The sequence below is a fragment of the Entamoeba dispar genome, genomic scaffold (assembly GCF_000209125.1).
Source record: "Entamoeba dispar SAW760 scf_1105229460757 genomic scaffold, whole genome shotgun sequence".
Taxonomy (NCBI): Eukaryota; Evosea; order Mastigamoebida; family Endamoebidae; genus Entamoeba; species Entamoeba dispar.
In genome coordinates this window covers 1-11,890 of record NW_001854352.1, presented here as the reverse complement: position 1 = coordinate 11,890, position 11,890 = coordinate 1, and the positions used below count along the sequence as shown (strand labels likewise).

At 25.6% G+C, this 11,890-nt stretch overlaps 4 protein-coding genes across 4 annotated transcripts in view, besides 19 other annotated features; 2 read left to right on the top strand and 2 right to left on the bottom strand.

Annotated features, from left to right (window-relative positions):
* The window catches only part of EDI_238820 (uncharacterized protein), a gene marked incomplete at both ends in the record, with an annotated part of 3,219 nt that extends 1,655 nt beyond the window's left edge, over window positions 1-1,564 (bottom strand). Inside the window, one exon of the mRNA XM_001733341.1 lies at window positions 1-1,564. This exon is cut by the window's left edge and continues 1,655 nt beyond it. Within this exon, the coding sequence (XP_001733393.1) occupies window positions 1-1,564 (1,564 nt within the window).
* Window positions 925-966: a sequence feature (AT_rich).
* A 190-nt stretch (window positions 1,565-1,754) lies between the features above and the next one.
* Window positions 1,755-1,812: a sequence feature (AT_rich).
* Window positions 1,813-2,195: 383 nt separating this feature from the next.
* Window positions 2,196-2,222: a sequence feature (AT_rich).
* A 200-nt stretch (window positions 2,223-2,422) lies between these two features.
* Window positions 2,423-2,460: a sequence feature (AT_rich).
* Window positions 2,461-2,507: 47 nt separating this feature from the next.
* Window positions 2,508-2,551: a sequence feature (AT_rich).
* A 166-nt stretch (window positions 2,552-2,717) lies between these two features.
* Window positions 2,718-2,745: a sequence feature (AT_rich).
* Window positions 2,746-2,800: 55 nt separating this feature from the next.
* On the bottom strand, window positions 2,801-6,145 carry EDI_238810 (antigenic protein NP1, putative; the record flags this gene model as incomplete). Its single annotated transcript, XM_001737649.1, has 1 exon — window positions 2,801-6,145. The coding sequence occupies one exon, from the start codon at window positions 6,143-6,145 to the stop codon at window positions 2,801-2,803; it is 3,345 nt and encodes a 1,114-aa protein (XP_001737701.1).
* Window positions 6,146-6,789: 644 nt separating this feature from the next.
* Window positions 6,790-6,883: a sequence feature (AT_rich).
* A 129-nt stretch (window positions 6,884-7,012) lies between these two features.
* Window positions 7,013-7,055: a sequence feature (AT_rich).
* A 293-nt stretch (window positions 7,056-7,348) lies between these two features.
* Window positions 7,349-7,403: a sequence feature (AT_rich).
* A 355-nt stretch (window positions 7,404-7,758) lies between these two features.
* Window positions 7,759-7,792: a sequence feature (AT_rich).
* Window positions 7,793-8,199: 407 nt separating this feature from the next.
* Window positions 8,200-8,258: a microsatellite.
* Window positions 8,259-8,260: 2 nt separating this feature from the next.
* Window positions 8,261-8,852: a repeat region.
* A 10-nt stretch (window positions 8,853-8,862) lies between these two features.
* Window positions 8,863-8,913: a sequence feature (AT_rich).
* Window positions 8,914-9,033: 120 nt separating this feature from the next.
* Window positions 9,034-9,071: a sequence feature (AT_rich).
* An 83-nt stretch (window positions 9,072-9,154) lies between these two features.
* Window positions 9,155-9,180: a sequence feature (AT_rich).
* A 4-nt stretch (window positions 9,181-9,184) lies between these two features.
* Window positions 9,185-9,711, top strand: EDI_238800 (uncharacterized protein; the record flags this gene model as incomplete). Its single annotated transcript, XM_001737648.1, has 2 exons — window positions 9,185-9,273; window positions 9,342-9,711. 2 exons carry the CDS (start codon window positions 9,185-9,187, stop codon window positions 9,709-9,711), a joined length of 459 nt encoding a protein of 152 aa, XP_001737700.1.
* Window positions 9,712-9,861: 150 nt separating this feature from the next.
* Window positions 9,862-9,927: a sequence feature (AT_rich).
* A 314-nt stretch (window positions 9,928-10,241) lies between these two features.
* On the top strand, window positions 10,242-11,386 carry EDI_238790 (uncharacterized protein; the record flags this gene model as incomplete). Its single annotated transcript, XM_001737647.1, has 2 exons — window positions 10,242-10,598; window positions 10,643-11,386. 2 exons carry the CDS (start codon window positions 10,242-10,244, stop codon window positions 11,384-11,386), a joined length of 1,101 nt encoding a protein of 366 aa, XP_001737699.1.
* Window positions 10,654-10,711: a microsatellite.
* Window positions 10,797-10,834: a sequence feature (AT_rich).
* A 43-nt stretch (window positions 11,387-11,429) lies between the features above and the next one.
* Window positions 11,430-11,452: a sequence feature (AT_rich).
* The last annotated feature ends 438 nt before the right edge of the window (window positions 11,453-11,890 follow it).

Genomic DNA, 11,890 nt, shown 5'->3' with positions numbered 1-11,890 from the left:
CAGAAGGTTTATATCCTAAAATAATTTCGTCGGGATCTTCTTCACATTCTACACCTAAAGATTCATTGAACATATTATTAATATTTACTGTTGCAAATTCATTTATAAGGCCATTAAGAAAAGCAGGAATAACTGGTTTGTAATTATAAATAAATACATCAGCAATGGAGTTAATAATTTGTTGAATTCCATCTTCAAGATAAGCTGATGCAGCAGTAATTCCAATATAATCAATACTGGTATTTAATAATACAATAGGAACCCCAGTTCCATGATGATCCAATAAAGCACTCCAACAAGTTCCATTAGTACACATATTATTAGTATAGTTTTCAAATTGACCATCTACAATAGCTATTTGAATTCTTCCTTCCATTTCATTATTTGTTACAATAACATGAAAATCTGCTTCTTCATGAATTTTCTTTCCATTTGTTGATATTGAAGAACTATTAGCAGTTGCATTAATAGAAAATGTCATAAAAATGTCAAGTGTTTTCAATCCAGAAGCAATTCTTAGTTGTTGGTCACAATTAGGTTCAATACTACACATTGACTCATTATTTTCTTTACTTACTGGAGTATCTCTTAATGGTTCGAAAAACTGTAGTCCATACCATGTATCTAATCCACTAACATTAAAATATGTTAATCCAAAATCTATAGTACCATTAACTTCTGGCCACTCAATTCCATTAAATGTTAATCCAGAAATGATTTCATCAGTTAATTCTTTAAAAGTATCATCACCTCCTCCTGCAACAATACTACCTGTGTTATGAGTAAATCTATCTATAATTTGATTTAGCCCTAATGAACTATTTCCACCTAATAACTCTGTTGTTGTCCATGATAACATATCAAAAAAGGTACTTTCTGTAACATTCATCATTCCATCTTCAATAGGAATGTTAAGAGGTTGGGTATTATTTATATATTTTTCTGTATAATTCTTATTAATATTAAGAAATACTTCATCTAAGGAAGTTTTAACCATTTGGTTAACTTTATCAATATTATTATTGACTATTTTCTGTAAGAAATTCTTGATAATAGAAATAAAGAAATCTCCAAGTCCTAGTACAATTGAATCAAGTACTCCACAATCAGTACATTTTAAATCAATTTTAGCACTTTTAGTGTTTAAGTCAATAGTTATAGATGGTTCTGTTCCAGAAATTAAATTATATCCACAATAATCATAACTATCAAATCCCATACTAAATCCAGCTGATGCATCAGTTAATTTAAGTTCCATGTATCCAATTTTTTTATTACTACTTTCTTTTAAAATATCTCCTATAGCATGTAATGAATGTAAAGTAATAGAGGCATTAAAAGCTTTTGGTTCATCTTTATTATCAGTCGAACCACTAATTTGGTTCACTGTCATTCCATCAAATGTTAATGATGGAATATTATATCCCATTGTAGACATTTTTCCTTCTAAATCAACTGTAAATGACAGTCCTTCGATAAAACAGTCAAAATCACAATACTCATCATTTCCTTGGCCTAATCCAAAAGTAACACAAAGTAATCCAATAATAATAAAGTTGATCATAACTTTAATTGGTTAGATATTTTAAGTTCCAAAAATAAAAGAAATACTTGACAGGCAAAATTCGTTTTTGTTATTTCTTTTCCTAGTTCGTTATTTTTATTTATTACTCTTTTCTTTTCAAGAATAATATTTCTCATTATTTTTATATTTCTTTTTGTACTCACTGCCTGTCATTTTTTTTCGTATATTCTAAAAATATCTTTTGAAAAATATTTTTTAATTAAACCAAAATTTATTTTTTTATTTTTGTTATACAATAATACTATTGTTGATATACTCAAAATGTTTACTATTCTATTTTGATAAAATGATTACAAGAAGACTTACAGTATAAGAAGTTTTTTGTTTCTAGTATCAGAAAAAAATACCTCAGAAACTGATAAAACTGTTTTCATAAATATCTATTTAGTTTCTTTCTTGAAAGGACATTTTGAATGTTTTATGATTTAACTCGTCTGCTTATTTAATCTTTATACTTCTTTTTACTAATGCCAGAAAGATTTTATTCAAGGTACACATTCAAAACTCTTAGTTTTCCAATTTCAACTAAAAGTATTAACCGTTAATGAACCTTAGTGTTTATTAAAATATCTTTTGAAGTTTATTTCAAAGAATTTTTTGATAAGTTGAGTTATTAAATTTAATTTAAAAAATTTTTCATACAAAAGGTCAAACAATGTTATGAAGAGTTTAATGTTTTGTATTTTAGTTTTAACAACTAATTTTAAATTTGTTTTAACTAAAAGTTATAAATGTTTTAATGTTTTGTTTATCACTATTATTTTGAGATAATCTAAGATGATAAATTTTATTGATTGTCTTGAATTTTTGATTCTAACTATGAAGGGTATCTTCTTCAATAATAATTTAAATTATAACTATTATTTTATATTTTAGAGAGGTAATCAAGAGTACTAATTTATAATTTTAGAGAAAGATTAAGAATTAAAATTTAAAAAAAATATCATTTTATTTATCTATAAATTTGAATTGAAGAGAACATAAAAAATTAGTGAGCTGTATTTTATTTGGGTTATTAATACATAAACAAATAAAATATCTATGAGATATGAAAATGAAAAGAGGTATTATATTATAAAATACAATCAAAATTACAATTAACTTTTCTATAAAGATGAAAAATACACCATTCAATATTTAATAAAATAGATTAAAATTTTCACAACAGAATTTAAATAAACATTAATTTAAAATGAAAATATCTTCAAATAATGTTTAAGAAGAACCAATAATATCAAGATTAATTGTTCCCTCAACAACATCTACACAGATATCATGAACTTTATTTGCTTCAGTTTCATCAAAAGTATGAGTATAGAATAATGTTCTTTCAGAATCAGAGAAATAACTTTGGCTAGTAACTTCACCTTGTTGAGAATCAATTGTAACTCTAAATTTTCCAGATGTTGGTTTTCTAAATCCATAAAGCCCAAATTTAGTGACTTTAGCTTTGAAACAAAGTGATCCTTTTCCTTCATGTTCATTGACTGCAAGATATCCTCCTGAAGCACCTGGTGTAATGACTTTCTTAAATCCTTGACTCTTAATATTTGGTCCAAATGAATTTGTATAATTCTTAAAACTTTCCTTAATATTAAAGGACAATTCAACTACATTAACATAATTTCCACCATTTGAATTATTGTATACAATAAATTGAACGCTATCAGTTGTAATTAAATCTTGGAAATCAATCTCTGTTGTAGTAGATTGTTGATGATTATACTCTTCTAATAACTTCATTTCACCAGTCTCTGGAGATTTAATAAATATTTCAAAGTATCCCCATGAATCTTGAGGTCTTCTGTGATGAATATACAAATTGTTAAATGTTACATTTTCAGGGAATTCAAATGTATAATTAACTGGGAAAGTAGTTCCACCTCCAGTCCATCTTGAATGATACATAGTAGAGTAATTATCATCAAACATATTAGAACATTTGTTTGAATCATCTTGTTTAAGTGGCAATGAGATACATTTAATGGAACAATCATCATCACCATTCAAACATTTTGGAATAGTTCTATATGCATTGGTTAAGAATCTTGTTGGTCTACTATACTTAATTGGTGGTATTTGAAATTCTGGTTCTTTTGCTCCTGCTTTAACTTTTTCATTAAGGATCATAGAGCTTCCAATATCTAATACACTACATTTAGAAACATTAACACTAGACTGATCTGTTCCTTGATAACAATACCCTATTCTAATAAATCCTTGTCCTCCAGTATTTAGGTTGTAAAGAATAAATGGATATTCAGTATCTTTCTCTAATTTTACAGTTGCATAAGTTCCATTGATAGTTTTTGAATAACCTCCAAGATATGTTTTAACATTTAATAATTGTTCATACTCTCCATTAACATTTAACAACAACCTTCCTAAATCATCTGCTTTCATAAACAATGTATAATATCCTGATGTTGGAACTATCAGTTTACCTTTTTCTACTAACATTGATTGCATTGTTCCATCATCATAATTTCCAATTCCAAAGAATGTAGACGTACCAGTATAATTAGAAGTTTTATTCTGAATAGTATTAAGAGCTTGTTCCATATCTTTTGTTTTAACATCTTTATAAACTTCATACTCTACTTGATGTGGGTCTAGTTCAAATGTTCCGTCTTGTTCAATATGTACCTTTTCTCCATTAACGATACAATCAATATTCAAAACAAAAGTATCATTTTCATCTGCTCCAAAGTTTGGTGTATAATCATAAACATTTTCTTCAACTTGTTCTAACTTTCCTTTAGTTAAACCAGATTTAATGGTGTAACTAACACTAGTTGCACTTGGATCTATAGCAGTGGTTGCTGTAAAATTCAATCTAGTTGTACCATATGGAATTTTATATGTTCTTCCATAATAATTTCCATTGTAACTCATAGCATAAACATTGAAGAATGGATAATAAGTTGGATAATTCATGTTTTTAATTGCTTCTGAAACATTTTGTTGTATATCGTATTTAAAAAGAGAACATAAATATCTAGTATCTCTTTTTGTAGCAATTGCAGCTAACAAACAGAAAGCTGAAGTTGAATCTCTCTTAATTGAATACTCACCTTCATAATTATTTTCATACCATAACCCATAATAAGATTTAACTAAAGCAATTAAAGTATCTGTTCCAAATGCATGTGCAATATTAACATAAGACCTTAAATGAGGTTGATCATTTTCACCATTAAGAATTTTATATATTGTAGAATAGCCATCAGAAACATAATTCCAACCACTAAGCCCTTGATTTCTATGTCCTGCAATATTCGTATACAAAATATAATTAATTGATGTCATAACATTATTAGTTTCTTCTCCTGGTTCTTTGATACCCCAATTTCCTCCTCTTAAATAAGTTCCTTGCATGTGATGATTCATTTCATGTAATGGTCCCCAATTTCCAGAATTTATTAATCCTTCTTTGTTAACGCATCCAGACGCCCAATCAGATGGGTGTTGAGTAAACCATCTTCCTACAAATGCAACAGCAGCTCCAGCATCAACTCTTTGATCAAAGTTTAATGTGATTGGAATGTTTTCAAGTGTAACAGCATAGTTAGAAATACTGATAGCTTTTAACCAGTAATCACTAATGTATTGTGCGTCTTCCAAATTTCTAATGTGTCTTGAAGTAAATACAAGTCTATTTCCTGGAGTTCTTATTTCTGCAACATTTCCTGGTGCATTTTTCAAAACACTATTCCACTCTTCATTTGTCGTAATATTATAGTTAATAATTGGAGCCCTTCCAACATTACTGAACGTAACATAAAATGAATTTGTAAATGTTGCATCAAGTCTTAAATAAACCATACCTCCAAATGGTGAACCTATTTTAAATGTGTCATTAATAATATATGATTCAGTTGTATTTTTTCCTAAATCAAATCCAATTGAATCAATTGGCATTCTATCATTTGACCACCTACTAATATTGTCTAACCATTGGTCACTAGGATTATGATTACATTTACCAATACTAACTTGAACTCCTTTATAACTCATTCCTTTAGGGAATTTAATTGTGACTACTTCCCCTGGAAAAGCCCATGCAACAGCTCTTTGACCAAAAACTCTACCGAAAACACCATATCTAACTTCTAATCTATCAGCATTCCAATTAACTTCATCAGCTTCAAATTGTTTTTCTCCACCAAATTTTTCTGGCATTCTTCCTAATGATCCACTCTTAATAAGTTCTAATAACGAATTCATATATTCCTTATTTTCATCAATAATGTTTTGTTTTTCTTCATTAGTAAATGTAAGTCCACACCTCCAATATGGATATTTTGTGTATTTCATTTGCCATTCCTTTGGTTTTGTTCCACTAAATTTAGAAGAAGAAATAACCTCTAAAGTGTCCATTTCATTTGTCATTTGTGGGTCGTTAGTAATAATATCAGAAATATCAACAAGGTTAGTTTCTTCAACGTTGTCTCTAGTTAAGACCACAGAGAGTGTGACAACGACAACAATAATGATTACTCCTGTAACAATAGCAGAGGCTATAGCCACAATAGCAATAATGCCTTTAGTACCTAGCATAACTTTAATTGGTGAATAATTAGTACTTTAAAGAAACTTTAAATACTCTTATTTTTATATTCGTTTTCATTTTTAATATTCTTCTAATATTTCGATAAGTTATTTATAACTTCAGGCTGAAACAAACTAACAGATTATTCAATTTAATGGATTTTATAAATAATTTTCGATCTCACGAAACAAAATTGAATTGTTAATTCTTTTTTTAATCCTCAAAAAAAAAAAGAAACAAAAATAAAAATAGATTTAAACTTTGAAGGGAACAAATGTATTAACATAAAAAGGTAATAAAACTTGCTTTAATTTGATTGGAGTTTATGTTGTAAATAAAGTAGAATCAAAGTGAACACAAAAATGGAAATTAGGTTCATTAATTTACACAATTTTCAAATGAAAAAAAAAATACAACGGGATAAACTAGATTTGCTTGATAATGACGGAAAGGTTTTGTTGTTTTTATGAATAGTTAACTCTTGTTTTAACGAAAAAAATATTTTCTAATAATGAATATGATTCAATCATTCAATTTTCAGAGTTTTGATAATTTGTAATTTTTAAAGTTATGTTAAAGTAAAATTTACTTTTTGTGCTATACAATATTCGACTCATGGATTCTGTTTATAATGTTTATATCAAAATGTAACTATTTTATATATCAATATTACATATTTCATACATAAAAAATAATATTGGTATTAAAAAAGATTGATTTTTATTTTCAATTCATTATTATTTTTAGTAATAACCTTGAAAACAATTATTCTTACATAAATTAAAATAACTCTTTGTCTTCAGTTCTAAGTTATTCACCAATATCATAGGACGTAGTCCTTATTCCGTTTATTTAGTATTTATTTAAATACTTCGTTTAAATTAATTATAACATAATTAATATTTATTTTGTTTATTTCTTGATATGAAAATATTCTACTCACTAATGTAGATTGATACTTAGTAGTATAATATTTCATGACTGTAATCTAAGTATTTTATTAAATACCTAATCTTTTTGTTTTTAATTAATGAAGGTTCCAATAACAAATGAATTGTTTATTGTTTTGGTTTTAGAATATTTAGTATTATATTATTGAAACTTTTTATCAATTAATCGGTATATATTATTTTACTTTCAACCTTTCAAGAATCACATTAAATTTTTTTTTATGTTTAAAGAATAAGGTACATCTTTAATACACTTATCTGTATATTTATATAATAAACTTTAAAAAAAAAAGATTGATTTATCTTTATTTTTAAACTTCTTCTATCCTTTTTTACTTTTTTTGTTGTGTACAGTTATTCATTACTTTTTTCTATATTATTGAAATGTTTTGTCATCATTTTTTATCAACACTCTTTGTACATATTATATATTATTACTAACACTTTCATTTGTTGTTGATATATAATAAATTTAAATGAAACTCTTTTTATATCCATCTATGAATTTATTAGATTTTGTTTTTGCTGGTTTTGACGTAGTTTTAATTACCAATTTCATAATTATTATCTTAGTTTTAAATTACAACTTCGCCCTCTTTTATTTTGTTTAAGATATAGCATTTTTTGTACTTTACAATTAAAAAGTAATACAACACGTATTACAGTATAACATTATATATTTTGAATTATATTATTTTTATTTTTCAATTCATCAGTTATTTATTTTCATTTAATCATTCTTTTTTTTTTGTTGTTCACAGCTCACAGAAGTGAACAGTTTTTAATTCAAGGCATTTAATTTGATAAATTCACAACTTTGTATAGTACTATTTCATTTTCTTTATTTGATGGCATTAGTTTATATGATTTTTGTATTAAACAATAGATATTTCTTTATTTATAATATTTCTTTGATGAGATTTTGTTGTTTAATTTTAAATCCTAATTATATAAACTATTAACACTAACCACTTGATTATGTTGTTAATTAAATATCTTTGATCAGTGTTGCTGAATATTACTGACTAAGTTTAATGATTGACACAAAGTTAGAACTACAAAAAATAATAAAACGTAAAAGACTATTTTTTTTATTTAAAAAAGTTTAGATATTTTATTCTTAAATTTTCTTATTTCATTTTTCATTTTTATTTTCTTTCTTTTTACTTTTGGGATTCGAAGATATCATGCCAGAGACACCACACAGAACACTAAAATATTATCAGCCTTTGACCCCCAGTTATTGACTGGTTATGGCGTTGCGTTTGGTTAGAAAAACATCTTACCCAGTACTTCAAGAATAGCAGTGTTTATTATGTACAATTACAGAATATCATTGACAATAAACGAATGGGTATTTATAAAGATGTTATTATTACTTGTTAGAATACATGTATATTTGATAATATAAGAAAGATTATCAAAGGAAAAGGGTCAAGTGGATGAGGCTAAAAGAATATTAGCCCAAAGCAATATAGTAGTAATTATATATTCTCTTAAAATAATAAAATAAAGAAGAATAAATTTAATATTCATCAAAATTAAAAAGAAATTTAATAATGAATATCTAAATAGGGTGTCTAAAATACTCTATTCAACATCAAAAATGAGAAAAGAAAGTTCTCACAGTTCAACAACTAGAAGCAAAGAATAATCCAATAGTTGAAGAACAGATACATTTAAAGCGAAGGGATGTGATTAATTAATCTCCACTGAGCAAGGAACAATAGAAGATATTTCTATTAATACTTAATTATCTATTTTTATTATTTCTCTTAAATTAGAAATTAATTTTAATTTTTTTCTTTTTATAATAATTTTTTTATGGTACAATTTGACGATAGTGTGATATCATCATATTAAGCATTAAAAGTAAATTTTATTAAGTTGTTTTATATAACATTTATTTGAGATTTTATTTATAGAATGTGTTCTATTTTTAGATCATTATAAATATTGTTTTAAATATCATTTATTTTTATTACCTCATATCTAATAATTATTGGTCTCATATCTCTTAATTTTTAACCCTAATGTTCTGTCTTTTTACCGATTATGAATAGATACATTTAATTATTTAAATTATATTTATAGAATATGTTCTATTTATTTATCCTGTTCCATTCAAACAATATTCTGAATGTCCTATTAGGTATCTTTCCAACTGAGTATTTAAACTACTGTGAGTTTTATTGTATCATCAAACGATAACAATGGGAATTAACATAAATAATTATTATTGTCTATGTGATAGATACAGACTCGCATTAATCGATTTGTCAGATAAAGAATATAAATTTATGATAGATTTCACATCATTTCTTTCTAGATATTATTCATTCGACGATTTGTTTGAAATGTACCAAGAATGTTATTATATGCAAAACTACAATGTCAATACCGACACTATACGTGACGAATATTGTGTAATAATCGCATTCTTAAAGAAAATGACAGATATTGGAATCAATAATTTAGAATGGAGTTTGATAGATCGTTATAGCCCATACATTGATTTGTGGTTCCTAAGAGACGGAATTGTGCAAGCTCACACAGTGGCCTTCGCTATTTATGACAGATCCAACAAGGAGCAAAGATATGATGAAGTCGGTGATGAATTCTAATTAACTTCGGACTTTGGTTCGGTTCTCAATTGACTTTTAACTCATTTTATTTATTTTTTCAATACTAACACATAATAACTAATAAATTTAACATATAATTTGATTATATTTCCATTCAATAATATCTTCAAAGAAGAATAAGAGAAAATGAAAATAAATTTAATTGAATTAATTTAATAAATAATTTTGTATAAAATAATCAATCATTTTTATTAACCCAAGGTGCTAAAGTATTTATTAACCATACACATTTCCAATATGCTTGTTTCATTAATTTTTTCTGATGTTCTTCATGAAGTGATGGTAATAAACTTGCAATTTCTTGTTGAAGTTTAATTGCTTCTTCTAATGTTGGTTGATCTATTTCATAACCAGCAAGTGTAATGAGAATATCTTTTAATGTTGTCATTTGATCAAATGAAATAATGAGTTTGAAATGATGTATTTATGATAATAATGAAAGGACCCTAGTTGATAAAACTCATGAAAGAAGAAAATCGAATATAGAATGACACGAATAATATTTCAACATGATATTTAAACAACAAGAAAATCAAGAAAAAACAAATAATAAGAATATGAACAATACACCACAAAACACTGTTGAAAGTCAAGTAATTGATATTAATGAAATGCCACCAGCAATGATAAGACCAAGTAATCCACTGATAGAACAAGCAGCACCTAAGAAAACAAGAAATCAAAAAGATAAAATGAATCAATATATTAAAAGACAAGTGATTGATAATCCAAATGATATTATGGAAGATATTATTTCAGAGAATAAACGATTAAGAAAAGAATTAGAGAAAATAAGAAATTTATATATTCAAGAAATGAAAACAAATGAAGAAATAAGAAATGGACTATTAGAACAAAGACTAGAAGTTTTTCAAACAAACTATTAAATAATTCAATCTTTATATTTTAGTTTATGGAATTTGATAATTTTGAATATGATGATATAAATGATTATAGAGAAGAAGATGATGATGATGATATTGGAGAAGAAGAAATAGATAAAGAAATTAAAGAAAGATTAAGTAATATTAAAGGAGAGAATCAAATTAAAAGAGTTCATCGACAAATATTCTTTTATTATAATAGTTTTAATATTATTATAGGGAAACAAGGAGCAGGGAAAACAACATTTATTATGAAAGAATTAGCGAAACTCAACAAAATAGAACACCAATATGAAGCGATTATCTATGTATCACAAAACGCAGGAGAAGATGAAACATTTAAAGAATTAAAAGATTTAATTAAAACACCAATTTATGGAATGAATTATGAAAAATTTATGCCAGCATTAATGCAATATTATAAACAACCACAAGAAAAACATTTATTAATTATATTAGAAGATGCATCATTTGCATTAATGAAAGAAGATAAAACATGGGGAGAAATTATTACAAGATTAAGACATTTAAAAACAACAATTATTGTGAATTTACATATTTGGAAAGCATTAAATCCATCATTTAAAACACAAATTGCAACAATTATTATATTTAAAGGATATTCTAAAGAAAATTTTGGATATATTTATAGACAAACAGCAGGATCAGCTACAAATTCTGTTGCTTATTATTTATATCAATCTATAAATCAAAATGAAGTATTAAAAATAGATAATTTAACAGGAGATTTAAGAATTATAAAAAGATAATTGAATTATTGTTTTTTAATCATATAGTCATTATCTTTAGCACATAAATAAATAATTAAATATTTTGTTAATCCTTTTTCATCATCTATATCTGGTTTAAGTTTTCCACCTGACCATGTAATATTTTGTTTAGATACAGAAAATTTACCATTTCTTCCATTTTCATATCTTTTATCAACACAACATACCCATATTGAACTTACACAATCAGGAATTACTTTTGCTTTTATTAAATGAGCTAAAGCACTTGCTCCTTCTTTTCCACCAAATAATGTTTGTTGAATAATTTGATTTTTAGTCATTCCTATAATAAAGAATGAATGAAATGAAAATTTCCTTTGTGTTTTTTCATATTTTGATGATTTTTGTTTTCTTCTTCCATCATTTAATGATTTACTAAATCCATTATTATTTGAAATATCATCACGTAAACCAGCAAGACGTATATATTGTTTTCCACCAATTTGAGTAGCTTGTTTATATTCATTTTCAATATTAAATGTT